At 64.1% G+C, this 27,098-nt stretch overlaps 1 protein-coding gene across 1 annotated transcript; it reads left to right on the plus strand.

Moving 5' to 3' along the window:
• The first annotated feature begins 2,058 nt into the window (after nt 1-2,058).
• On the plus strand, nt 2,059-25,302 carry LOC104029882 (uncharacterized). The gene is made up of 11 exons (XM_075706513.1): nt 2,059-2,299; nt 2,938-3,064; nt 4,821-4,934; nt 5,178-5,288; nt 7,516-8,431; nt 9,707-9,716; nt 18,201-18,593; nt 19,881-20,007; nt 20,824-20,937; nt 21,968-22,222; nt 24,212-25,302. Exons 1-11 carry the CDS (start codon nt 2,072-2,074, stop codon nt 25,300-25,302), a joined length of 3,486 nt encoding a protein of 1,161 aa, XP_075562628.1. The 5' UTR covers nt 2,059-2,071.
• Nucleotides 25,303-27,098: the final 1,796 nt, after the last annotated feature.

Here is a 27,098-nt window from a genome sequence, read left to right on the forward strand (position 1 = left end):
GAAGCCTCTCCCGCAGCGGCCGCAGGCGTGGGCGCGCTCCCCGCTGTGCACCAGCCGGTGCCGCACCAGGTCCGGCTTCTGCCCAAAGCCTCGGCCACACTCGACGCACTCGAGCGGCGGCTCCCCCGGCCGGCAGCGGCGGCTCTCGAAGGCAGGCGGCGGGGGGACGAACCCCCCGTTACCGGCACCAGGATTCAGCTCCGGCTCGGGGACACCGCAGTAGCTGCAGCCCCGCTCCCGCGGTGGGATGGGGAAGTCGCCGGGGCCGGTGCGGCGGGTCGGGGGGGATCCGGGCGGCGGGGACACCCCCTCCTCACTCTTCACCTCCTTCCCCAGCCAGTCCCCTGCGGAGACAGGAGCGCGTTGGGGAGCGACCCGCTCACCGGGAATCCCGCGGGGGCCGACCCCACCGGTTCGGCAGGATTTGGCCCGTGACCCAAGCCCGGTCCCACCCGGCCCCCCGCGTCCCGCTCACCCTGGGAGGGGCCGGCGGGTGCTGCGTGCGGCCGGGGGCTCCGGTGCTCCCCGTAGCGCCCGGCCGCTGCCGCCGCCTCGTCCCCTCGCTCCACCTCGGCCAGGATGTCGGGTTTGGTGACGGCGTAACCTGTCGCAGAGACAAGAGGGCTGGCCGGTGACGCCGCCGGCAACGCCGCCGGCGATGCCGCCGCACGGCACCGCGGCAGCCGGTCGTGACGGGCCTGGGCTGACGTTCCCCCTGCCACGGTTCCCCCATGGGGACGGGGACACCGACAGCCCCGCGGTGACCCCGCGGCTGCCGCCACGCCGGTGTCACCGTGCCGCCGGCCTCGCTCACGGCCAGGCCGTGACCGGCAGCGCCAGGGCTGGTGGCGGGCAGGACCCGCGTGCCTCACCCAGGGCGACGGGGTGCTCGCGGTCCTCCTTCATGGCACCGGCACCGGCACCGGCACCGGCACCGGCACCGGCCCGGCTCCTCGGGGAGATGCAGCGGCCGCTCCCGGTGCTGCTCCCGGCGAGGCCTCGCCTGCGGGAGGGACGGTGGCGGGTGAGCGATGCGGTGACACCGCACGGCCGACCGGCAGCAACCCCGCGGCAAGGCCAGGGGAACGGGGCAGGCGGCGGGGCCGCCGGGGGCGAGCGGCCGGAACCGGCGAGCCCCGGTGGGCCGCGGTACCGGTACCGGTGCCGGTGCCGTACCTGGACCGGGGCCCGGGCCCCGTCCCCTCCCGTCCGGCCGCGCCCGCTGGGGCCCGGTGCAGCCCCGCCGCCGCCGCCGCCCCGCTCGGCCCCGCTACCGGCGGCGGGAGCGCGCCTACGGGCCCCGCCCAGCGCGCCTGACGCCCCGCCCCACTCCACCCAGCCATTGGCCCGCCGCCAGCGGCCGCCGCGCCGATTGGCCGAGCCGCCGTTCAATCAAGCGCGCGGTGGGAGGGGGAGAGGGGGTTCGGAGCCGCCTCCCGCTTTGCTCTCCTCCGCGCCTTTGCGCGGTCCGCCCGCCGCTAGGTGTCGCTGCGGCGGCCGGCCCACCGCCGTCGCCGCTCCCAGCGTCCGCCGCGCTCTCGGCATGGCCGCTCTGCCCCGCCGCTGCTGAGGAGGCGCCGGGCCCCCCGCCGCCGCCGCCCGCCCCGCCCCGCCGCCGCCCCCCGCCGCCGCCGCCCCCGCCGCGCCCCGCAGGGCCATGGCCGACTGGGCCCCCGCTCAGGTAAGCGCTGCCGCCGCCGCCTCCCCCCGCCCTCCACACACGCACCGGCCGCCGCCCCCCCGGCCTGGCCCCGGCCGCCGGGCCCGAGGGCTCGCGGCGCCGGTGCGGGCCCGTCCCGTCCACCGCGGAGCCCCGCTCAGCCCGCAGCCGCCGGGACGTGGGCCGGGGTACCGCCTCGCTCCGTCGGCGAAGCCCACGGCCCGGTTTGTGCCCCCGCAGGACCTGGAGTGGGAGATGGAGTCCCAGGAGCTGGCCCTGGAGCAGCCCCTGCCCGCCCCCGAGCAGGGCCCCGCCGCCGAGGCCGAGCTGCCGGCCGCCGAGATCTCCCTGACGCTGGTCACCGAGATCCAGGCCGTGGACAGGAAGGTGGACGCCCAGGCCGCCCAGCTGATGAACCTGGAGGGGAGGATGAGGATGGCGGAAACCAAGCTGATCGGCTGCGAGAAGACGGCGGTGGAGTTCGGGAACCAGCTGGAGAGCAAGTGGACGGCGCTGGGCACCCTCATCCAGGAGTACGGGCAGCTGCAGAAGAGGCTGGAGAACATGGAGAACCTGCTGAAGAACAGGAACTTCTGGATCCTGCGGCTGCCCCCGGGGGCGAAGGGGGAAGTCCCCAAGGTAACGGTTCTCTGCTCCGCTCCACCTTTGAAACCGGGTTGTTCCGCTCGTACCCTGTGCTCGCAGCCCTGTTTCGGTGCAGCTGCAGTGCTGAGCGGGACACAGCTTCCCTGCAGCGGCGTCTTTCTTTTAGCGCTCGGCGAGAAGCACCAGCGCGGGTCCCTTTGTGTTAATTGCACACCACTCGTCCTATGTGCGTGAGCCTTGCCAAAAAGCATCGGCCGCTCTGTGCAGGGTCGCAGGCTCCTCAGCCTGGCTGGAGCCGTGCGGAATCACGTGGCTTGGCCCTGCGTGCCTGCCCGGGTTTGGTAACACGTGCCCAGTTCCTCTTCAGAGGCAATTGTGGCAGAACCGCGTCAAAAACGAAGCGAGAAAAGAGTCAGCGTCGGACAATGTGCATGAGACGTCGGCCGCAGCGCGAGGGGGCTGAGCAGGGGGCGAGGTGCAGGCAGGTGACGAGGGAGAACTCAGGGGTGAAGCTGCCTGAGCCAGGCACGGGGGACGAGCGAGGCACGTGGGAAGGAGCGGGCGTTGCTGCGTGGAACTGTCTTGTGCAGTGCGTGAGGAGTTTGAATGAGAAAACATCCCCGGCTGTTTTCTTCGACAAGAAGTAAAACATCTGACGCTTCTAATTGCAGGTCCCCGTGGCGTTCAACGACGCTTCGTTTAACTTCTCTGAGGAAGAGTGGAAGAGCTTGAATGAGTGGCAGAAGGAGCTTTACAGGCATATCATGAAAGGCAACTACGAGGCCGTCATCTCGATGGGTAAAGTCGGGCTAGGGTTCGCCCTGAGCCTTCTGCTGCACCAGGTTTTCCCAGGGCCTGGCGGATGGAAGCACCGCTGTGCCTGGCGGGATCAGGGAGGGTGGATGGTGTGCTGGTCTGGGAACGCGTTCTGCCGGCTTTCGATAGCAGCCCTGGCAATTAGTTCAGTCCTCACTAGTTCATTTGAGTGGTGATGGACGTCATGAGCGTCGCCGCAGTGACTGCGACTCCCTGACGGTCTCTGTGGCCGGTAGGAGCCGAGCGAGCACCTGGGTCGTGAGGAGGAGGGGAAGCGAGAGGACCCTCGAGCCAAGTAAAGACGGGGAAGAGGGGAGTTTCTTTGTCATGCAAAGATCCACAGATCCACTGCGCTGGGTGCATCAGCCTGCTCGCCGCTTCGGGCAGCAGAGGGGTGCCCTGCCTCTGAGGGTCCTTCCAGCCCTTTCGGTGGGCGATCGGTCCTTCAGAGCCTTTCGTGAAGGAGGGGAGCCAGGCTTGCCTGCCTTGGTGCTCTGTCTCCCCTCATCCCAGGGAACGATTCTTTTGCAAGCTGTTGCGGTATCTGCTCCTGCGTTGCCGGGGGTAGAGCTGGGGAGAAGCAGCAGGCGAAGGCGAGCTCTGCCTTCTGCTTTCCCCTCCAGCAGCTCAGGGCAGCACGTTCACAGCTAAACGAACGTGCTCTGCTCGCTCCTTCCAGTCCCGGCTGCGGGGATTCCCTCTGGGGGACATGTTGCCTTCATGAGCACCTACGTGTGTTCTGAGAAATGACCTTGCCTCAGCTGGACGTCTGCCTGCCGTGGGTGGGAGCGCGGACGCAGGCCCTGGTAGACAGGCGTCTCCTCCCTGTGCTGAGGCCACTGGCGTGCAGGCTCACCTGCCATCCCGCTCTGGGTGATCCAGGCCTTTTGTCCTTTTTTTTTTTTTTTCTTTCTTCCTTTATTTTTTTTTGGACAGAGATCTTCTGCAGTCCCTGCGTGCAAGGGGAAAAATGTGAAGGATAAATACAGCCCCCCATTCTGCTGTTTAAAAACCTAACCCTGCGCCCTACTCTAGAGGCGCAGGAGTGTAACGGTTCCACTGATGGGGATCTGTGGATCTGAGCCTGGAGCTTAGAAAAATGTATCTGTGCTTCATCTGAAGGTTTCCTTTGAGTAATGAGGTTTAGGGGTTTGGCTTTCATATAAGGCAAACGGATCCACCAGAGCGGCAGTGGAAATTAATACCCAGAGACTCACACTTGTTTGGAAATGAAGTTTTCCGCTCTCCGCCCTAGGAGAGGTTGTGATTGTCCCCTTTCCCCCACCAAAATCCGCAAGCAGCCTGTGACTCGGACGAGTAGGATGGAGCGGTCCTGGCTGGAGGGATCCGTATGGGGAGGGCACTTCCCCTGCTGCCGCTGGCTGACAGCTCTGGTGCTGTCCCTGAGCTGAAGTCCCCATTGTAATGGATCCGCGGACCTTAGCAGAGAGGAGAAGAAAGGAAGCCTGGAGGTAAGCACAGATGCATTTTCTTATTCTCCTCCTCACGCTGCAGGCTGGGAGGTGCTCCTCACCTGAGCAGAGTGTGCTCCTGCAATCCGCTCATGTTCCCAGGGCCCAGACAAGGTGAGCGGTGCAGATGTGTGAGAGCATCTTCTTAAGCCTCTCTTTCCATTACCCGTCATCCCCAGCAGCGAAGGAAGGTTGGTGGGCGAAGGTTTGAGAGTCTCTCTCTTGCAAGGGCAGAAGAAACGTTCTGATCCTCTTTTTATGTGCAGATGCTGCCATTTCAAAGCCTGACCTCCTGTCGCGGATCGAGCAAGGAGAGGATCCCAACGCGGAGGATCAGGACGACTCTGAGGGAGGAGACACCCCTACAGACCCCAGCACCGGTGAGCCATAAGGTTCCTCAGACTCAGCGGAGAGGTGGAAAGCAGGCCCGTGGCTGCCGCTGCCCGCCTGCGCTCTTCCACTTGCCTCTGCTGTTGAGTTTTGCCAGCTCTGTCCTTGGCTACAGGGGTGACTTTGCTTTCCTAGTTGGCTCTTGCCCGATGTGGCCAGCTCTCCTGAAATCCTCTGTAAAGCAGCTGGGAAGCGTGCGCGTGAACTCCTGTCGTTCTTTCTCTTGTGCACAGAGTTTTCCTTTCCTGGTCCCGATGACAGCTCGTGGAGTAAATACGAAGAGACTCTGGCTGAAAGCCACGAGGGCTCTGAAGAAGAGGAAAGCATGGAGGTCCCTAGTACATGTGAGTTAGAAGCGCAGAGCTTCGCTGAGCGCTGCGCAGAGGCCGGGGCTAGAGGTGGGCTTGGGCTTTTGTTGCTTGCTGGGGATTGCCGGGGGCAAGATCCTGCCTTCGCCGTGGTCTCTGCCAGGCTTGCCTCAAAGGTCAGCGCGGGAGCTGAACGGCAGCGGAGGCAGATGGATGGCACGCATGCAGAAGAAGCTGCAGTACATGGGCAGTAGGGTGGAAAAGCAGCTGTGGGCTGGCTAGGGCGTGCAGATCACCTGTACGGTGCCGCGTCGCTCGGCGAGGTAGCGCGTTTGGTCAGCCTTGAAGTGGAGATGAGCAGGAGCATGCGTAGTGCAGGCAAGCTTCGATGGCGTTAGCGACAAAGTTCTTAAAAGGCTTTTCCATGAGTATGTCAAGTGACATTTTTCACAGCTTTCTCTGTCAGCCAAATGTGAGGCTTCTTGTGACGCAGCAAAAGGGGCGTCCTTGTCGCCATCCTGTCGCTCCAGGTCCCTGCTCGGAAGCACGGGGACACGTGAGCCGCTTTGGGAAGCATCCCTTGCTAGGATGTGCTTTTCACTTGCTGGCCTCATTCTCAGAAGCAGCTCAATGTTCTGGCTGATGCTCTTCCAGAGTTTCAGCCTGATGCAAACAAAGCGGCCCAGTTCCAAGCTGCACGTTTAGATGTAAAAGTAGATGTAAAAGTAACAAGCGGATGAAGGACCCTGTGACAGGGAGTGCCGAGTGGTCTTCTCTGGGCACGCAAATGCTCAGCACAGCTTTACCTTCTCGCGTTCTGCAGAAACCTGTGGGTTTTTCAGCCCTCTTCTCCACATCCCCAGATCCTCTGGGCTCTTTTCACCCTCCGTTTGCCAGGGTGCTTTGAGTTACTGCATATACCATGGGAGATCCTTCGGCCCCAGTCACTGTACAAGCCCAGAAGGAAAAGAGGTTTTATTTCCCTTCCCTCCTTTTTTTTTTTTTTTTTTTTTGCCTTTATCCTAAACCACATGTTCTCAAAGACCTGTTCTGCTTCACCTCCTGCTGAGGAACCTGCTTTTTCCCTTTGTCTAGTTACATATAGAGATCTCATAATTGTACTGTCTGAGCTTTCCCGAGAAGTCTTTATCAATGATCTGGACGAGCGGATCGAGCGCACCCTCAGTAAGTTTGCAGATGACACCAAATTGTGTGGGACTGTTGATCTGCTCAAGGGTAGGATGGCCCTGCAGAGGGACCTGGCCAGGCTGGAGCGATGGGCCGAGGCCAGCTGTCTGAGGTTCAACAAGGGCAAGTGCCGGGTCCTGCACTTGGGGCACAACAACCCCATGCAGCGCTGCAGGCTGGGGGAAGAGTGGCTGGAAGCTGCCTGGCCGAAAAGGACCTGCGGGTGTTGGTCGACAGCGGCTGAACATGAGCCAGCAGCGTGCCCAGGTGGCCAAGGCAGCCAACAGCATCCTGGCTTGTGTCAGGGATAGCGTGGCCAGCAGGAGCAGGGCAGGGATCGTCCCCCTGTGCTCGGCACTGGGGAGGCCGCACCTGGAATGCTGTGTCCAGTTTTGGGCCCCTCGGCACAAGGAGGACATTGGGGTGCTGGAGCGTGTCCAGAGAAGGGCAGCGGAGCTGGGGCAGGGTCTGGAGCACAGGGCTGGTGGGGAGCGGCTGAGGGAGCTGGGGGTGTTCAGCCTGGAGAAGAGGAGGCTGAGGGGAGACCTGATCGCTCTGCAGCTCCTGGCAGGGAGGGGGGTCGGGCTCTTCTCCCAAGGAACCAGCGATAGGACGAGAGGAAACAGGCTCAAGCTGCGTTAGGGGAGGTTTAGATTGGATATTGGGAGAGATTTCTTCACAGAAAGGGTGGTCAGGCATTGGAACAGGCTGCCCAGGGAAGGGGTTGAGTCCCCATCCCTGGAGGGATTTAAAAGACGCGTAGACGTGGTGCTCAGGGACATGGTTTAGCGGTGGTCTTGGCAGTGTGAGGTTAACACTTGGACTCGGTGATCTTAAAGGTCCTTTCCAGCCTAAACAATTCTGTGATTCTGTGATTCTCAGTCAAAATACTTTGGTTTTCTTTGTATTCCAGTACTGCTTAGGTAGCTCCCAGACGGGAGTTGCAACCCCGTAGTAGCAGGTACTGTGCTGAGCGTGCAAAGCAGAGACCACCTCTGCCCCGAGAGAATTGCGGTCTAAATAACGAGACAGTTGTTAACTCAAAGAAATGACATGAATGTCTCTGCTCTGCCAGATGAACAGCAGTGTGATGAGGAAGGTCCCGAAAGCCTTGAGCTTCCTAGCTCATTGGCAGGAAAGTGGGAAGAGGTTTTCTCGAGCCCAGAGGAAGAGATGAAGCCAAGCAGCAAGAGCCGTAGCGGATCGACCCCGCAGCAGAGAACCGCAACGGGCAATGGGCTGAGGCGCTCCGCTCGCCGCGGGAGAGACTTGGCCAAGAAGGACGCTCCCGAGGACGCGGCCGCGGTAGAGGGGCCGTACATCTGCTGCGAGTGTGGGGAGAGCTTCCTGGACAAGCAGCTCTTTGCCACCCATCAGAAAGCGCACGCCAGCGAGGAAGCCTGCACTTCCCTGGAGCACGGAGAAAGCTTCAGGCAGAAATCCAAAACAACCCCTACGAAAGCCCAAGGGCCCTCCCGCTCCAAACCGTCCAAGCGCCCCGACGGGGAGAAGAGCTCTGGTTTCAAGTATGGCTTTGTCAGGCACCAGGTGAACAACATGGTGGAGAGACCGTACACCTGCTCCCAGTGCAAGGAGAGCTTCAGCCTGGAAGTGAGCCTTATCCTGCACCAGAAGCTCCATACGGGGAAGGGCGACGGGCCGCTGACGTGCACCTACTGCGGGAAGGACTTCCGAGACCTCTCCAAAGCCATCCGCCATCAGCGCATCCACACCGGGGAGAGGCCGTACCAGTGCACCGAGTGCGGGAAGAGCTTCATCCGGCGGGACCACCTGCTCAAGCACTGGCGGGTCCACACCGGCGAGACCCCCTACCAGTGTCCCGTCTGCGGCAAGCACTTCCGCTACAAAGAGTCTCTCAATTGTCACCAGAAAATCCACTCCCGCAACCCCCGGCCCATGGAGGATTCGCAGCACAACCTGGAGTCGGCAACTCAAACCGGCCATTTCTGCGTGAAAAAAGAAACTAAGCAGTAGCGCTTGCGGTGGGCGGCCGGGGCAGAAGGGCTCGCGGTTACGATAACGGTCTAGCAGGTGGACGTGCAGCATGATGCGGAGGTGAACTTGTATCGCAGCTAATCCATGTGGTCATGCTACAAAGCCCGCTTTGTTGAAGCATCAAAGGAATTCCTCTTAAAAACTCTGATCGGACGGCCTAGGCACCTCTTCGACCCCGCGGGGTTATGTGGGACTTCCATAGCGGCGTAGGCCTTGTACTAGTTGTCCCCTACGCAAGTTTGGATTTTGCCTGTAGAGAATAATCCCGAGCGATTCTCTGGGGTCCGTATTTAGCAGGTGTTTCCCCACCTATCTTTGTGCATATTCAGGAGTGACGAGCTTTCGCTTTCTTTTTTCCACTCGTTTCACCGCAAGGCTGGAAGCGCGAGGGAGGGAGGGAAGGAAGGTGCCATTCCCAGGCAACTGGCCGCCCGCTCCCGTTGCGTTGCCGCACCTCAAACGGCAGCCCCGCGCTGCGAGGCCAGGGCTGGGATGAAGGGAAGAGAGGCGAGGCAGAGACGTGGTTAGGGGCACGGCGCAGGATTTGTCGAAGGCAAAAAAAGCCGAGAGGAGAGAGCGGCAAAGAGCAAGGTGAGAAGAAGTAGGTGCAGGAGGAAAGGACGGGCAGGAGAAGGGGCTGAGGACATTGGAGCTGGAGGAGTCGGGAAGGGCAGCGTGTGGAGGCGCGGTCGGGTAACTCGCCCGAGGAGGACACGTCTCTGTTCTTTTGAAGGATGTTACCGGCACCAGTCGGGCTGTAGTTTCCCTCTGGCCCAAGGGAACGGAGCCGCTGGTCCGTCACACGAACTCCTGTCAATGAAGGCAATTTTATTCTTATTTTTTAACTGGGTTTGGTCTCACACTCAGGTAAGTCAGATGAGTGAAAGCAACTTCTCCTAACCCCTGTAAAGAGCTGTTTGGTTTTTAGTTAATCTAGAAGTAGTATATTATTATTATTATTATTATTAATTATTATTATTATTATTATTATTGTTATTATACTACTACAAGGAAATGTGTGGCACTATATTTCACAGTTGATCTAAAACTCTTAAATGTATGAGATAACTGACCGGAGTTTTTCAGATGTCTGTGTAAATATTGGTTGAGTTCTCGGAGCTAATTGGTGTTGTTCCTGAGGTGGCTGTACGTGGTGTCTCTTCCGCTGTGTTATCGTCAGCTGCTGGTTCGTGATCGTGTTTTGTAATAACTTTTGTAAAGTCTGTCAATACAGTGTTTCCATTCTGAAGCCCGTGTCGGGTGAGTGATCGCAGCCCCGGTCCCCTCGCTGGCCTCTGTGTTTCGTCCTTGCTCGCCCCTCTCCTGTGGCGACGCCTGCAGCACCCTTGCCCGGCACCCGGCTGCTCTTTATTAGCGTTTTCCAGGTAACTTGCAGAACTGGGGAACCGTGCAAGCCGAGCGGGCTCTGCTCAAGTCTGTTACTGTCCACGCTGAGCATCCAGGGAGCCAGATCTGGCAAACGCTGCTCGGCGCAGCGCTGGGGCTGCTGTGGTTGGTGTCCGGCATTCGGGGTTCATGTTTTTAAGCTTTTTCTCTGCTGCCGCTATGGCTGGAAGCAGACTTTGGTTTTATGGGGGAATAACGTCGCCGCTCCGGGAGCTGGCCTGCGCCACGCGCGAATAGGACTGCGGCAGCGGCCGAGGAGTCGCCGGTCACAGCCGGGCTCTGCTGCGGCGTAGAGCCGGGACAGTCCCGTGCCGGGAGAAGCGCCGGTGTGTGCGGCCGCAGCGCTGCCCTGCACCTCGGAGCTAGGATGTCGTGGACTGGCCCTCCGGCACTGACTGTGGCCTACCGCGGTGGGCGAGAAGAGCCCCGGCGTGCTCTGCTGAGGGTCCAGCCGCCAGCGCTGCGGGTTCGTCTTTCGCCAAACGGTGTGACCTGGCCCCCCATGGCATCCCCACGGAGCTGGAGGGACCTTGGCACGCGGGGCCGGGCTCGCTCGTGCCTGCTGCCCATCGGAGCCGCCGAGCCGCGCTGGATTTGCATCGCCGCTTCTTCCTCACTCGCACGTACCCAAGCTCTTTGTACCGGGGCTGCCAATAAACTCTTCCTGCCAGGCCTGGCCCCGCGGGGCAGGGCGCCGTTTTGTCTCGCTGCGCCAGGCCCTCGTGCGTCCCGGGGAGCGCGGCGTCGGCGCTGAGCCGCGTGGCCCTGGGGACATGGGTGCCCTGCGGTGTCCCAGGAGGGTCCTGCCCTTCCCCAGCAGCGCGTCCCCCAGCGCTGTGCCCGGTTGGGCTGCACCCCTTCGCCCCTCATCTCACCGTGGGGCGTGCCGGGGGGGTCCCCTCTCTCCTGGGGTGTTTGCGGAGGGGAGACTGGCGCAGCCGCAGGCCCCCCTGCCCGGAGGCTGGGTCCTGCTCGCCTGGCACCAGCGTCCTGGGCTGCACCCAGACCTCGCTGCCCTACGTCCCCTCTTCCACCTTCCCCCCGTGCCGTGACCTGCTCCTGCAGGGTGGTGGCCGCGGCTGCAGCAGCTGGATCCCAAACCCTGGCTGGTGGAAGCTCCTGTTTTTCCCCGTTCCCATCCTGGCGCGGGTGCAGGGCAGCCGCCCGGCTTCCGCTCCCCTCTGCAAGGAGCTGCCGGCCGTGCCGGGGTGCCCAGGCAGTGCCACACACGGGGTGCTGGGGGGGACTCCCCAAGGCTCTTCCCTGCCGGAGCCCAGCACGGGGGCACGGTCCCCTCTCCCAGCCCTGCCCGCGGTGCAGCCTGGCCTCACCGGGGCACAGCCCCCGGAGCTCTGCCGAGGCCCGAGGGGTTGTCCTGGCTTGGGACCAAACGCGGGACGTGGACAGGGCAGCCCGTGGGGCCTGTCTGTGGGTCAGAGCTGGCGCAGGGACGTGGCACTCGTGGCCCAACAAGTCCCCGGCTTCACTGCCGGGCTGAGACCGGAGGGTGCCCGGGCTCCTCAGCCATCCCAAACCATGCCGGGTGCCCGCAGAGCCGGAGCGAGCGACCCCAGCCCAATCCCGCTCTCTGGAGCGAGCAGGGATGGGGCTGCTCCGTGTGGGGATGGAGATGCTGGGGGTGGCGGGGAGGGAGAGGAGGAGGGGAAAGGGGTGAGTGCGTGGGACGGCTGGCGGCAGGGGAAAAAGCGTCGTGCCGGATCCGGCAGCCCAAGCGCAGGGCGGCTGCCAGCAGCGAGGCTGAGCCCGGCTCCGGGTACAAGCACATGGGGACACCATAAATACCCACATTTTGTGCTTTTATGGTGTATGCGTGCGCTGTCTGTGTGTGTGTATACTCATATATTCATGGCTGGCAGCACAGGTCACGGATGCACAGCGCTCTCACGGACACAGCACCAGCAGCCGCGTCCTGATCCCTCTCTGGCTGATCACAATGCGGATCCACTAGTGGGAAATAAATATACGGGATTAATATACATTTATATCTTTCCATATGTACAGCGCGGGTGCCTCCAGCAGCCGGGCTCAGGCACTCCCCCTGCCCAGTGCCTGCTGCTGGGTCCCAGTCTCCCCAGTTGCGCTGTACGAGCCCCGGGGCAGTGGCCCCCCTGTCCCATCCCCAGGGCTGCTCCCGGTGTCCCGGCGGGTGTCACCCCCGGCCGGGATGGGGCTCCCTGGGACAGCCCGGACAGGGGGTCCCTGGTTGGGGTCCCCACCTGCCATCGCTCCTCTGTGTAGGTGGGGATGGGTGTTGTACCCCCCCCAAAGCATGGGTGCCGGTGGGCAGCCCGTGCCCCCCATTCCGCTATCGTGGCAGTGACGGGATGCGGCCTCATCCTGTCCCCCTCATCCCCTCCCTTTTTCCGCAATCCAAAGGGTTTCCTGCCTTTCCCTGTGTTCCGTGTCACTGACTTCCCCCCATTGTCACCCTGTGCCCGGGGGTCCCCGAAGTCGGGACCGGGAGCGAGGTCGTGTGCCCGGGGGCTGCTGCCATGCACGGGGCCCTGCCGGGGCTGTGTGCGGGTGCGCGGCTGCACCGGGGCGGGAGGGGACAGGATGGGATGGGATGGGACAGGATGGGATGGGACAGGGTGGGACGGGACAGGGCGGATGGGATGTGATGGGGTGGGACAGGGTGGAATGGGACAGGGGTGGTGGGATGGGATGGGACAGGGCAGGCTGGAAGGGATGGGACGGGATGGGACAGGATGGATAGGACAGGGCAGAATGGATGGGATGGGATGGGATGGGACGGGACGGGACGGGACGGGACGGGACAGGGCAGGCAGGAAGGGATGGGATGGGACGGGACAGGATGGATAGGACAGGGCAGGATGGATGGGATGGATGGAATGGGATGGGACAGGATGGATAGGACAGGGCAGGATGGATGGGATGGAATGGGATGGGACAGGATGGGACAGGATGGATAGGACAGGGCAGGATGGATGGGATGGAATGGGATGGGGATGGAACAGGGCACAAGGGAGTAGGATGGATGGGATGGAATGGGGACAGGATGGGATGGGACAGGACAGGGTGGATGGGATGGGGATGGGACAGGGGCGATGGGGTGGCACAGGGCAGGATGGATGGGGTGGGAGGGGATGGAACAGGGTGCAGTGGGGTAGGATGGGATGGGACAGGACAGGGTGGCTGGGATGGGATGGGACAGGGTGGGATGGAATGGGACAGTGTGGGATGGGATGGGACAGGGTGGGATGGAATGGGACAGTGTGGGATGGAATGGGACAGGGCGGGATGGAATGGGACAGGGCGGGATGGAATGGGACAGTGTGGGATGGATGGGGTGGGAGGGGATGGGGATGGAACAGGGTGCAGTGGGGTAGGATGGGATGGGATGTAATGGGACAGGACAGGATGGGATGGGATGGGACAGGGTGGGATGGATGGGGTGGGAGGGGATGGGGATGGGACAGGGCACAATGGGGTAGGATGGATGGGATGGGACAGGACAGGGTGGATGGGATGGGGATAGGGCACAAGGGGATAGGATGGATGGGATGGGGCAGGATGGCATGGAACGGAGACAGGACAGGACAGGGTGGATGGGATGGGGATAGGGCACAAGGGGATAGGATGGATGGGATGGGACAGGATGGCATGGAACGGAGACAGGACAGGACAGGGCAGGATGGGATGGGATGGGACAGGATGGAGCTGGATGAGACAGACGGGATGGGACAGGATGTGGTGGGCTGGACAGGGTGGGACGGGACGGGATGGGACAGGAGCGGCCGTGCCGTGCCGGGGGGTCCGGCGGGAGCCGCGGGGGGGGTGTGGTGTGTGGGGGTGCCGCTCGGTTTCCATGGCGACGCCGCCCTCCGGCCGCCATTTCAGAGGCCCGCGGGGCGCGAGGCCGCCGGGCGACGGGGGGGGCGGTCTCGGGGTGGGGCCGCCAGGGGGCGCCCGCGCCAGCCACGCCCCCGGCCATGGCGGCGCCCGACGGGGCGGGCCGGGCCGGGGCAGCCGCCCCCGCTGCCCCCCGGGGCCTCCCCAGGGACCCCCCCCCGGGTCCCCGCGCCGCCCCCCGGCCCCCCCGTGCCGCACCGGTCTCCCCCCAGTTCCTGCCCAGCTCCCTCCGGTCTCTCGCGCCTCCCCCTCACCCCCCCCGTCAGCCCAGTCCCCCCGGTGCCCTGCGTTACCCCCGCCCCCCCCCCAGCGCCCCAGTTCCCCCAGGGCCTTCCCAGTTCCCCTTCACCCCCCCCCTCCAGTTTCCTCAGCCCCTCCCCAGTCCTTCTCCAGGCCCCCCAGCCCCTCCAGCCACCCCAGTCCCTAATCCAGTCGCCACCAGCCCCTCCCCAGTCGCCCCCAGTCCTCCCCGGCCCCTCCAGCCACCCCAGTCCCTAATCCAGTCGCCACCAGCCCCTCCCCAGTCGCCCCCAGTCCTCCCCGGCCCCTCCAGTCACCATAGTCCCTCTCCAGTAACCCCCAGTCTCTCTCCAGTTCCTCCCAGTCCTCCCCAGTTCCTCCCAGTCCTCCCCAGTTGCCCCCAGTCCCTCCCCAGTTCCCACAGTCCCTCTCCAGTTCCCCCCAGTCCCTCTCCGGTCACCCCCAGTCTCTACCCAGTTGCCCCAGTCCCTCCCCAGTTCCCCCAACCCCTACAGTCACCCCAGTCCCTAATCCAGTCGCCCCCAGCCCCTCCCCAGTACCCTCCAGTCTCCCTCCAGTTCCTCCCAGTCCTCCCCAGCCCCTCTCCCCAGTTGCCCCCAGTCCCTCTCCAGTCACCCCGTCTCTACCCAGTTGCCCCAGTCCTTCCCCAGTTCCCCTAGCCCCTCCAGTCACCCCAGTCTCTCTCCAGTTCCCCCCAATCTCTCCCCAGTTCCCCCCAGTCCTCCCCAGTTCCCTCAGCCCCTCCAGTCAACCCAAGCCCCTCCGCAGTGCCCCCCAATCCCTCCCCAGTTCCCCCAGTCCTCTCCAGTCTCTCCCCAGTGCCCCCCAATTCCTCCCCAGTTCCTCCCCAGTCCTCTCCAGTCTCTCTCCAGTTCCCCCGGTCCTCTCCAGTCCCCCCCCAGTGCCCCCCAATCCCTCCCCAGTTCCTCCCAGTCCTCTCCAGTCTCTCTCCAGTTCCCCCGGTCCTCTCCAGTCCCCCCCCAGTCCCTCCCCAGTTCCTCCCAGTTCTCCCCAGTCCTCTCCAGTCTCTCTCCAGTTCCCCCGGTCCTCTCCAGTCCCCCCCCAGTGCCCCCCAGTCCTCCTCAGTTCTCCCCAGTCCTCTCCAGTCTCTCTCCAGTGCCCCCCAATCCCTCCCCAGTTCCCCCCAGTCCTCTCCAGTTCCTCCGGTCCTCTGCAGTCCCCCCCAGTGCCCCCCAGCCCCCCCCAGTCCTCTCCAGTCTCTCTCCAGTTCCCCCAGTCCTCTCCAGTTCCCACCAGTGACCCCCAGTCCCTCCCAGTTCCCCCCAGTCCTCTCCAGTCTCTCCCCACCGCCCTTCATCCCCCCCCAGTTCCTCCCAGTTCCCCCCAGTCCCCCCCAATCCTCCCCAGTTCCCCCCAGTCCTCTCCAGTCTCTCCCCAGTGCCCCCCAATCCCTCCCCAGTTCCCCCAGTCCTCTCCAGTCTCTCCCCAGTGCCCCCCAATCCCTCCCCAGTTCCCCCCAGTCCTCTCCAGTCTCTCTCCAGTTCCCCCAGTCCTCTCCAGTTCCCCCCCAGTGCCCCCCAGTCCCTCCCCAGTTCCTCCCAGTTCCCCCCAGTCCTCTCCAGTCTCACTCCAGTTCCCCCGGTCCTCTCCAGTCCCCCCCCAGTGCCCCCCAATCCCTCCCCAGTTCCTCCCAGTCCTCTCCAGTCTCTCTCCAGTTCCCCCGGTCCTCTCCAGTCCCCCCCCAGTGCCCCCCAGTCCTCCCCAGTTCCCCCCAGTCCTCTCCAGTCTCTCTCCAGTGCCCCGCAATCCCTCCCCAGTTCCCCCCAGTCCTCTCCAGTCTCTCTCCAGTGCCCCCCAATCCCTCCCCAGTTCCCCCCAGTCCTCTCCAGTCTCTCCCCAGTTCCCCCAGTCCTCTCCAGTTCCCACCAGTGACCCCCAGTCCCCCCCAGTTCCCCCCAGTCCTCTCCAGTCTCTCCCCACTGCCCTTCATCCCCCCCCAGTTCCTCCCAGTTCCCCCCAGTCCCCCCCAATCCTCCCCAGTTCCCCCCAGTCCTCTCCAGTCTCTCCCCAGTGCCCCCCAATCCCTCCCCAGTTCCCCCAGTCCTCTCCAGTCTCTCCCCAGTGCCCCCCAATCCCTCCCCAGTTCCCCCCAGTCCTCTCCAGTCTCTCTCCAGTTCCCCCAGTCCTCTCCAGTTCCCCCCCAGTGCCCCCCAGTCCCTCCCCAGTTCCTCCCAGTTCCCCCCAGTCCTCTCCAGTCTCACTCCAGTTCCCCCGGTCCTCTCCAGTCCCCCCCCAGTGCCCCCCAATCCCTCCCCAGTTCCTCCCAGTCCTCTCCAGTCTCTCTCCAGTTCCCCCGGTCCTCTCCAGTCCCCCCCCAGTGCCCCCCAGTCCTCCCCAGTTCCCCCCAGTCCTCTCCAGTCTCTCTCCAGTGCCCCGCAATCCCTCCCCAGTTCCCCCGGTCCTCTCCAGTCCCCCCCCAGTGCCCCCCAGTCCTCCCCAGTTCCCCCCAGTCCTCTCCAGTCTCTCCCCAGTTCCCCCAGTCCTCTCCAGTTCCCACCAGTGACCCCCAGTCCCCCCCAGTTCCCCCCAGTCCTCTCCAGTCTCTCCCCACTGCCCTTCATCCCCCCCCAGTTCCTCCCAGTTCCTCCCAGTCCCCCCCAATCCTCCCCAGTTCCCCCCAGTCCTCTCCAGTCTCTCCCCACTGCCCCCCAATCCCCCCCCAGTTCCTCCCAGTTCGCCCCCAGTGCCCCCAGCCCCTCCCCCGTTCACTCACCCCCCCCCGGTCCCCCCGGTCCCCCCGCAGCCCCGCCCGGCGCGGGGGCCCCACGGGCCCGATCCCGCCCCCCCCAGGGCCGCCCCCGCTCCTCTCCCCGCCGGGGGGGGCCGGCGGCGGGGCCGGGCCGGGCGCTGCGGGCTGGGGGGGGGGCGGGGGGGGCGGGGGGGGGGCCCTCGACGGTGCGCGGCGGCGGCGGCGGCGCGGTGATGCCGTCGGTGCGGCAGGGGGCGCTGCGGCGGCGCCGGCCACCCCGCTCCGCCCCGCCCGGCGCGGCCCCCGGCGCGGCCCGCGCGCGGCGGCGGCGGCCCGCCCGCCCCCTGCCGGCTCGGCGGGGCAGCGGCGGGGCCGGAGCGCCCAGCGCGGAGCGGCGGAGCCGGGACCCGGAGCCGTGCTCGGTCTCTCGCCGCCGCCGCCCCCCCCCCCCCCCCGCCCCGGCCTTCCCCTTCCCTCCCCCGGCCGGGCTCGGGTCCGGCCGCGCCCCGCCCCGCCGCGCCGCCCCGCCGCGCCCCCGCCCCGCCGCCGCCGCCCCGCCGCGCCGCGCCGCCCCGGGCCCAGCCCGATGCCCGGCGGCGGGCGGAGGTGAAGGAGCGAGCGGGCGCTGGATCCTCCCGGCCGCGGCCCCCGGGGCCCCGGGCAGGGAACAAAGGGCCATGGCCGAGGGGGCTCCCGCTCAGGTAAGGGCGCCCCGCCCGCCCCGCGGGTCGCGGCCCGGCCCGGCGCCGCTCGCCCGGTGCCCGCGGGCCGCACGTCGGGGCGGGCCGCGCCGTCGGGACCGCGGCGGGGCGGGAGGGCGGCGGGGGCTGTCAGCGCGCCGGGCCGCGGCCGCCCCCCCGGGGGGACGGGCAGGGACGGGCAGGGCCGGCGGCGGCGCGGGCGGCCCCGGGGGGGCGGCGCGCCCGAGCCGGGCCTCGGCGGCCGGCGGCGCCCGAGCTGCCGTCGGGGGCCGGGCCTGCCCGTCCCGCTGCCCCCCCCTCCCCGCCCCCGGCCCGGCGGCCGGGCCCTGCGCCCCCCCCCCCGCCCCCGGGACGGACCCGCCGCCCCCCCGGTGACAGCCCCCCGCCCCCCCGTGTCACCGCCCGGTCCCCATGGCGACGGGGCACCCCTGCCCTGACAGCACCCCCGGGGTGTCCCCGTGCCCATGGCAACGGGGCTCGGCTGTCGCCTGTCCCCCGCCCCGCTCCTCAGTGTCCCCTCCCCGTGCTGTCGGGGTGCCCCCCCCGCCCCCCCCCTCCCCACGGCGGGTCCTGCCCGTCCCGTGGGACCGTAAGCGGCTTAGCGGGGTCAGCGCCCTGCGGGGACACGGGGACGGCCCTGCCGCCCCGGGGAGCGCTGGGCTGTGCGGTGGCCCCGTCGCCCCCCGCCCCGGGGGTCCCCGTCGCTCTGGGGGGGGGGTGTCCCCCCCCACACACACCCCCACGGTGACCCCCGCCCCCCTCTGCCCGCAGGCGCCGGAGCCGGTGCTGCAGCCGCGCTGCCCCTCGCCCCTCCGGCCGCCGGCCGGCCCCGAGCGCACCTCGGAGCGGGAGACGCAGACGGCCGAGCTGTCCCTGACGGTGGTGGCGGCCGTGCAGGCGGTGGAGAGGAAGGTGGATTCCCACTCCACCCGCCTGCTCGACCTGGAGGGACGGACGGGGATGGCGGAGAAGAAGCTGATCGACTGCGAGAAGACGGCGGCGGAGCTGGGGAACCAGCTGGAGAGCAAGTGCGCGGCGCTGGGCACCCTCATCCAGGAGTACGGGCTGCTCCAGCGGCGCCTGGAGAACATGGAGAACCTGCTGAAGAACAGGAACTTCTGGATCCTCCGGCTGCCCCCCGGCAGGAAGGGGGAAGTCCCCAAGGTAACGGTATCCTGGGGTGCGGGAGCCCGGGTCTGTCCCCGAAACGCTCCCAAAACGCTCCTGGGAGGGCGGGACGAGGGGCGAGACGCGGTGGGTGAGCGGGGACAGGCCTGGCGCAGGCGAGTCGCTCGCCGTCGGGACCTGGAGAGAGCGGAGCTGCCCCTCGCAGCTTCCCAGCGTCTGCCCCGCTGGGACCCGCCTGCGGTGGGAGATGGACCCGAGGGGAACATCCCTCCAAACTCAGGCTGGAGGTTTCAGTTCTGCTTCATCACGCTGTGCAGCCTGGGAGCGATTGACTCTTGGTGTTTTTTGAACCACCGTTTGAGAGAAACCCTGCCGATTTGGTGGTTCTTTGGGTTTTTTTTTTTTTACCCACCATTTCTTTTACCACCTTGGCGCTGCGGTGGAGGTCTCCTGGGCCAGGGAAGGAGCAAGCGGGAGCTGCTGCTGCGGGGAAGGGGGAAACCTCTGGGATCCAGGGAAATGCAGATGAGCTCCCTGCGCTCACACTTGGGCTTAGCCGAGCATCGGAAGGAGCCAACCATCGACATTAAGTTCCTACTTCCATTTCACGACCCTCTCGCTAAAAGAAAATTTGCAGATGGGACCGTGGGAGACACGGCAAAGCAAATGTCGCCGCTTCGCCGGAGAGAGCGGAGGGGGTCTGGAGGCGCGGGGGGTTCGTACCCTGACACCCCGTTAGCACGGTCGGGGAGCAGAAGCCGAACGCAGCCTGGCTCACGCATCCTGAATTTATCCTTCAAAATTATTGCTCGGCAAACAAGCTTGAAAGCTGTGGTCTGCTCCCGGCCCGTTTGCACACAATAGCTAATGAAAACTGGGAGCCCTTCAGGCCCGGGTAGAGTTTTCCCTCGAGTTCTGGGGTAATTGAATCTGGGGTTTTACGTCAGCTCATCAATAGAGATGAGGTCCAGCCCTAGTGCCCGATTTTTATCTCCTTTACTTTGTCTCCAGGCGGGCGCAAGCCCCGTCTCCTCTGCAGAGTTGTCTCTGCCGGTGCGGGGACCGAGAGGAGGAGGTCGGTGTCATTTGCTCTGGGTTCATCACCAGGAACCGGCCATTTGGCTGAGAACCTTTAATCTCATAGAAATACGTTGTCCAGGAGTTGTTTTAAATATAAGAACCAACTCGTTGATGGCCGTGAAGCAGCTGAAGCCAAGCCACGTCCGAGCGGGAGCAAGCTGCCGCTGCCAGCGGCCGGAGATAACGTGCTGGGCTCCTGGGGAGCGAGGCAGCCGCTTGAGCCCGTGCTGTTTGTGGTTGCAGGTGCCGGTGACGTTTGACGACGTGTCCGTCTATTTCAACAACAAGGAATGGGAGAAGCTGGAGGAGTGGCAGAAGGAGCTCTACAAGAACGTGATGAAGGGCAACTACGAGTCGCTGATCTCCCTGGGTAAATACGGGGTGTCCTCGCCCTGGTGAAGGGCAGGTTCTCTGGGGCTGCTGGCTGCCCGCAGGCTTGGGCATCTTCCGCGTCCTCCTCAGAGATCCCCTGGAGACCCAAATGTCCCATTTTAAATGGAGACTTAAAAACGCGGGAGGACGTTTCTAGTCTGGGTAAGGGCATCCCTCCAGCAATGTCCGGGTTTGTTCCCAGCTCGGGGCGCGGGGCTGTCCCGGCTGGGTGGGGGCCACCCATGGTTTCGTGGGCTGGAGACCTCCTGAGGCTCCTTCCAGCCAGGGTTACTCAGTGAAAAAGCGGCACCTTCCCCGTGTCTGTTGGAAGGACTTCCCTTCATCTTCTGGGTCAGCAGCGGTTACCAGCCCATGCATCCCTTTAGAGGCAACTTTTGCAGAGTGAAAAGTTGTCTGATACGGTCTTAGCTACGCTCCTTTGGGGCATTTCCTACTGAAGCTGCCGGAGGAATTCTGGCTCTGCTGGGGCCAGAGGTGAAATGCTTTTGGCTTCAGGAAAGCCAGGAATTTGCCTGAGAAGTTCTAAAACCCTGCCAGAAAAATGCACAGGTTGGGTTTCTTCTCGAAGGTAGTTCCTCTCTGTGTGGCACCTCAGCTCCTGCCTCCGTGAATCTCTCCTGCCCGTCCAGGGAGCCCGGCCTGCCTGCAGCACCAGGCTTTTCTGCCTGCAGCCCCTTTGGTGGATGTTCCTGAGCGTCCTCACATGTCCCCTGGGGCACTGGGGAGAGGTGGAAGCCGATATTAGGATTCCCTGTGCAGTAATCCCTCCCTCCGTCCCTCTGTCTCTCAACAGACTATGCAATTTCCAAACCTGGTGTTTTGTCTCAGACCGAGCAAGGAGAGGAATCGCGGGTCGGGAATGAGCAGGACTTGGAGGAGAGCGAGATCATTACCGATGCCACCGCAGGTGAGACGGCAGCTTAGCGCGAGGGGAGCCGTAGGTTGCATTCAGAGGAGCTGCTCACCCCGAGGCTAAAGCAAGTGTTGCTGAGAGCCGTGCCCGAGGAGGTTATCGGGAGGATTGGGAAAGGTTTGGCTGGTGAGAGATTTGAAGTCCAGGTACGGCCCAACATATAAACCACGGCAAGCAGAACCCGGAGAGTTGGGCACTAGAAGCCATCAGCAAGGGGAACATCTGCAACCAGACCAGGTCCTCAGGGAGCCGGCGTGCCCGGCAAGAAGGGAGAATCGGGTCCCATTGGGAAAACCCATCCACTCGAGGGAGCCGTAGCCTTCCCAAAAAATCCTCTCCACCCTCTCTGGCTGTGTGGATGGTGCCTGGGTTTATCCTTGGAGCATCCCCCCGGGGCAGGAAAGCCTGCTCCCATCCTGCGTGCAGGCACCCGGGGTGCTGAGGGGTTTCTCCAAGGGCAGGGCTGGGCTGGGAGAAGGGCAGCGGGGACCCCGAGTCCCGGCGTGACTCCCGCTCTGAGATAAGGGGGGGCTGATAGGGAAATAAGGAGGTGTCCTAGAAGAGATGGTGTCAGCTCCGCTGCTGGTTGCTGGCCCCGGGCTGCGGACGTGGGGTTGCTCCGCCCCCCCCGTCCGTGCTCTTGGTCATGAGGATCTTGAAGTTAAAATCAAGGCCAACGGGAAGAGAAAAATTATCTGCTGCCCGCAGGGAGCTGCCGGCCCAGCACTGCGACCAAGGGGTGTGGGGTGGCAGAGGGGTGCTGAGCGGCAGGCGCTGAGCCCCCAGGCCGGGCAGAGGGAGGCCCCTGTGCCTGTGGAGGATCCCGGGCGAGAGGCAGGAGCGTGGAAGGGGTGGTGGAAGGGCAGGGGCTGAAGGGAGAGCAGAAGTGACCGAGCAAACAAAACCCCTCTGCAGGATCAGCGGCCAGAGCCGGCCCGGGGGGAGCCGGTGGGGATTGTTGCGAGCGGTTTCTTCGTCCTGGCTCCCAGGAATGATGGTGGGTGGGAATCTCTCTTTGCTGCAGCTGGTATAAGGGTTGTGATCAAAACGGAGGAGCTCCTTCCTGAGGACAGCCCTGAAAACCCCGAGCTGCACGGGATGTCGGGGCAGTCGGAGGGGAGCTTCCAGAGTCCGGATGAGGAGGCAGCCTGCGAGAGCCCCTACGGCTCCGTCTCCCCTCCGAGGGACCTCCCAGGAACCAGCCTGGGTGACTCGTCCGAATACGTCGCTGACTTCAACGAGATCCAGAGAGTCATCGTTCACCATGGGAGCTGCACAGGTGAGGTGGTCAGCACGCAGCTCTGCGGCACGTGGCACATCGCGGGGGCTGGAGACCCAGGAGGGGCTGTGGTGGGTCAGGCAAAGGTGGGGAAAGGGTTGGATGAAAGAGAAGGGTTAAATCCCCCCAAAACCAGCACCAGAAGTAAAGTTTCTGGCTGCAGCAACCTCAAGAGCAGCTGCGGTGAGACCTCGGGCCGGGAGGAGGAGGCAGCACACACGTGGTGGACATCAGAGCGTGGTCTCTGAGGGCACCTGACCTGCTCCAGAGCGGAGCGAGCGGTGGCTCAGTCCTCCACGGGTGGGAAAAGCCCTTGTTACACACGGAGACCACGGGAAGCTGTGTCCCAAGCAGTGTTTTATAAGAGCCCCAGTGAGCCCCCACTGCCAGAATCCCACCATTGCGGAGGGCAGGAGGTCGGTCGAGGACTCCCGCCCGGGTGTTAGTCATGTGGAGGAATGGTGTAAGCCGCTCGGGCACGTACACCCCAGACTGTGCAGGAGGAACGTGCGGGGTCCTGCACGTCGACCAGCATGGGGGTTGCTCGGGGCAGGTCCGGAGGACGGGGACAAGGGTGGCCGGAGGTCCGTGGCACATGGGCTGCTGGGAGGGAAGGGTGCGGTGAGGTTAGTGGAGAGATGAGGCGATGGCACCGGGTGCTTCACGTGTAGAGGTCCACCAGCTGGGCGGCAGATACAGTCCAGGTTCTACAGACGTGCTTCGAGGGCGAGAGATGGGAAAGCATGGAGATGGGCTGTCGGGAACGGTGGGTTCCCTGCCTTCTGACGGCTTTGCGATGGTGTAACGCAAACCGAGAAAGATAGAGTTGGGCTACTGAGGTCCTCCTCAACTCCGTCTTGTGGATCCTGTGGTCTTCTCATGGTTTTCTAAAGGAAACCAGTTAAGCCACCAGCAGGGGTTGGAGCCGATCCTCATCCAAGAGCCAGCGCCTCGGCCGATGTGCGGGGCCCCGGCTGGTGGGGCTGAGCAGGAGCTGCAGCAACGCTCTGACCGGGCTGCAGGTGCCGGTGGCCAGCACTTGAGCGGTGATAGCCCCTGGGTCTGCATAGGAGAAGCTCCTTGCTGCAAGCAGGTGGGAAGGAGCACCTGGGGATGCGGGTTTTCCCCACTGACCCCTCCGTCGGAGGGGAGAGGCTTGCGGCTTTGATACGTCTGTCCTGTGCCCGTCGGCTGCCTCTTCTTGGGAAAGTGTGGCTGCTCTTCCTGGAAAAGTACATAGGCCTGGCTCAAAGTCCAACGCGGGGTGACGTGCGAGGGATCCACCGTGGGCCTTTCCTCGGGGCGCACTGGCTGCACGCGTCCCCGATAGGGCCGGTCTCGCCAAACAAAAACACCAGGTCACCGCCGGCGTCGGTGACGCAAGGGGGGAGCCTGACACACGTCCGTCCATCCCACCGCTGTTTGCCTCTGGGAAAGGGAGGGGGTCTCTCCCCGCACCCCATCGCAGCGAGGCCGAAGAAAGGGGACAGGCCTGGGATGGGCACGTCTCGGGAGCTGGAGCCCGGCAGCCCGGCGCTGTGATTCCGTCGAGCAGTGCCATGCCGCGCGTGGGGAGCGTTGTTGTAGCCCAGCAAAACGGCAGCAGATGGAGCTGCTCTGAAATCGCTCCTCGCAAACCAATGGTGCTGTTATCCCTTCCGTCTCGCAGCGTCGCGAAACTGCAAAACCCTTTGGCAGGCAGGTCTCACCGCAGCATCCAAAGGAGTCTGTCCAGGAGGCGGTTTGTCTGTCCTCCCTGTCGCGGGGGGTGCACGCAGGCTCACCTTGCCGCCGCGAGAGGACGTGCCCCGTGCCAGGGCTCCGGGCTCCGGGCTGGAGCCAGCTCGCGTCCCGGGCGGTCGGGCAAAGCAGACAGTTGCAAACAGCTGGAGAAGCCCACGCAGATGTTTCTGTAGCAGTCGCTAGGTGTGTAAAAGGCCACCCCGTCCCACTGGATGACCCTAATGCTGTTGTGGTTTTTCCCCGCAGAGGACGGGATCGTGATCAAGACGGAGGAGGAGGAGGAGGACGACCCCGACACCCTGGAGCCATGCGCCATGTTCTCGGGCAGGACCGAGCCGCCGGCGTTCCCCAGCCACGAGGCCGGGCTGGGCTGCGAGGCGCAGTGCAGCTCCAAAACGCAGCCCAGGAGCCTGGCGACCGCCCGGGTGGGGAAGCCCCCCGCCTGCGAGAGGGACTCCGGGGAGATGAAGCCGGCCATCGCCCAGCAGCGGAACCGGACGAGGGAGAGACCCTACATCTGCCCCGAGTGCGGGAAGAGCTTCATGCTGAAGATCAACTTCATGATCCACCAGCGCAACCACCTCAAGGAAGGGCCCTACGAGTGCCACGACTGCGACCTCAGCTTCCGCAACAAGCAGCAGTTCCTGCTGCACCAGCGCAGCCACACGCGCCGGGGCGTGGGGGTCCCCCGGCGCCCCGAGCACGGTCTCAAGCCCCAGCCGCGGCCCCCGCCCCCGGGGAAGCCCTACAAGTGCTCCGAGTGCGAGAGCAGCTTCAGCCACAAGTCGAGCCTCAGCAAACACCAGATCACCCACGTCGGGGAGCGGCCCTTCACCTGCGGCGAGTGCCGGAGGAGCTTCCGCCTGCAGATCAGCCTCATCATGCACCAGAGGATCCACGCCGGCAAGAGCGAGATGGCTTTCCTCTGCCCCCAGTGCGGGAAGAACTTCACCCGGCCCTCCCACCTCCTGCGGCACCAGCGGACTCACACCGGCGAGCGGCCCTACCAGTGCAGCCAGTGCGAGAAGACCTTCAGCGAGAAGTCCAAGCTCACCAACCATTACCGCATCCACACCCGGGAGCGCCCGCACGCCTGCGCCGTCTGCGGGAAGGGTTTCATTCGCAAGCACCATCTCCTGGAGCACCAGCGCATCCACACGGGCGAGCGGCCCTACCACTGCACCGAGTGCGGCAAGAACTTCACCCAGAAGCATCACCTCCTGGAGCACCAGCGGGCGCACACCGGCGAGCGGCCCTACCCCTGCACCGAGTGCACCAAGTGCTTCCGCTACAAGCAGTCCCTCAAGTACCACCTGAGGACGCACATGGGAGAGTGAGGGGCTGCCGACGGCTTCCTCTCCCTCCCCTCCCTCCCTCCATCCATCCCTCCAGCCCTCCTCCTCCTCCTCTTCCTCCTCCGCTCATCTCTCCCACCCTCCCTCCATCCCTCCCCTCTCCCGGCTCAGGGCATGGACATCAAGGAAGCTTTGTGTGGTAGCGCCGCTGGTCTGGTGGAGACGGCTAGGCTGATTGGAAATAAATTAATTAATTAAAGCAAGCAACGCGCGGCAAAATTAAAAGATTATATATATATAAAATTAACAGAAGCAGCTGATTTAGGGGGAACCCTCACCATCAGAAAAAAAGCAAACAAACCAACAACGAAAGAAACCTGTACAGGGTGTTTTGCCGGAGTAGGACTCTTTAACTGCTTTTTAAATCTACTGTTTGGTTTTTTAATAAATGTGGAGGAACTTTTTATTTGATAAGCAAACTTAGGATCGCCAAGATTTTTTTTTTTTTTTTTTTTTTTTTTTTTTAAAAATGCTCTGTAGGCTGATTCTGGCACAGTCACTTTTGTCCAGGAGCTCTGCAGAGGCGCTGCCTCGTCCCAGCTTTCCGGGCTGGACGCGACAGCCGCTCGGCAGCGCGTGGCGACAAGGAGCTCCCATCCAGGGGGAGGTGAGTAATAAATAGATCCAGATGACGAGGAAGTTCTCCGTGTGTGTAGATTGGAAGCGCTGATAGGTGCCTGCCCGGCTCTCGGGGCTGTGATGCACTCATGAATTATACAATAGAATAAAATACTAGTTGCAGTAAAAGAACCTTTTTCTGGTAGGACCCCATCAGCAAGGCTCCTCCAAACACTCATTTCTAGCGCTTAATCCTTCCGCAGCGGCAGACGCCTCTCTGGCGAGCGGCGACGCCAGGCGCCCGGCCCTCCCGCCGCTACGAGAGCTGCACCGAAGGCATCGCCGGCCGGCACGAAACGCGGGAGCGGTTTGTAGACGTGGGTCTCGCCGTGGGGTGCTGCGGGGTCGTGATGTACCTGTGCGCAAGACAGCAACGCGTTTAACTGCTCTTCTGCTGTCTTTGAAACAGCGCTGCGGCGAGCGGGCTGCCCCCGCCCTTGCCGGTGGCATCGAGCGGGCACTCCCCAGCGGCAGGAGCAGCGGGACTCCTGCCCCAGACGGAGGAGTAGGTCCTGGGCTGGCTCCGAGAAAAGCCTCAGCCAGCTCGGGGCTGCCTGCAGGAGACCTCCCGGCTCCCCGGCACCCGCTGCCGGGGTCCCTCGCCACGCGGCTGTGGCTGTCGTCGCGGTGGGTGGGACACGGGTCAGTCTCCTTGCTGTTGGTTTGAGCTCCCGTCTCCGGCGGCTCGGTTCTCCGCGGTCCCGGCTCGTCCTCCTTGTCCCGTAGTTGGGCTGCGGCTGGGTGAGAAGCACCCGAAGGGCTGGGCCGTGGCTGGAGCGGTGACGCCAGCTCCCCCGGTGCACGCCGGGCTCCTGGCCGACGGGTGCCGTGGGGAAGGCGGTATCAGATCTCATGTTGGACAGTGGCATCAATAAACAGAGCGATGATGGGATAAGTTGTCAGGACCTGTTAATGCCTTTGCAGAACCAAAGTCCTCACTGCAGGACTTTCCGTGTGTATGAACCCCTCCTAAATTTGTAATTTACAGCCTCTTCCGCGCTAGAAAGAGTGTGGAGCGGCTGAGAGCCCACTGGCTGGTCACCGCCGCGGAGCGAAGCATTTTGGGGCTGCCAGGGCAGGCTTCTGCCAAGATTCCTGCCTTCCCGCTGCCGGGATGGTGCTTGAAACTCCCTGGGAGCAGTTTGGGGTTTGAGGTTGCG

This window comes from Pelecanus crispus, chromosome 2 (genome assembly GCF_030463565.1).
Source record: "Pelecanus crispus isolate bPelCri1 chromosome 2, bPelCri1.pri, whole genome shotgun sequence".
NCBI classification, from domain to species: domain Eukaryota; kingdom Metazoa; phylum Chordata; class Aves; order Pelecaniformes; family Pelecanidae; genus Pelecanus; species Pelecanus crispus.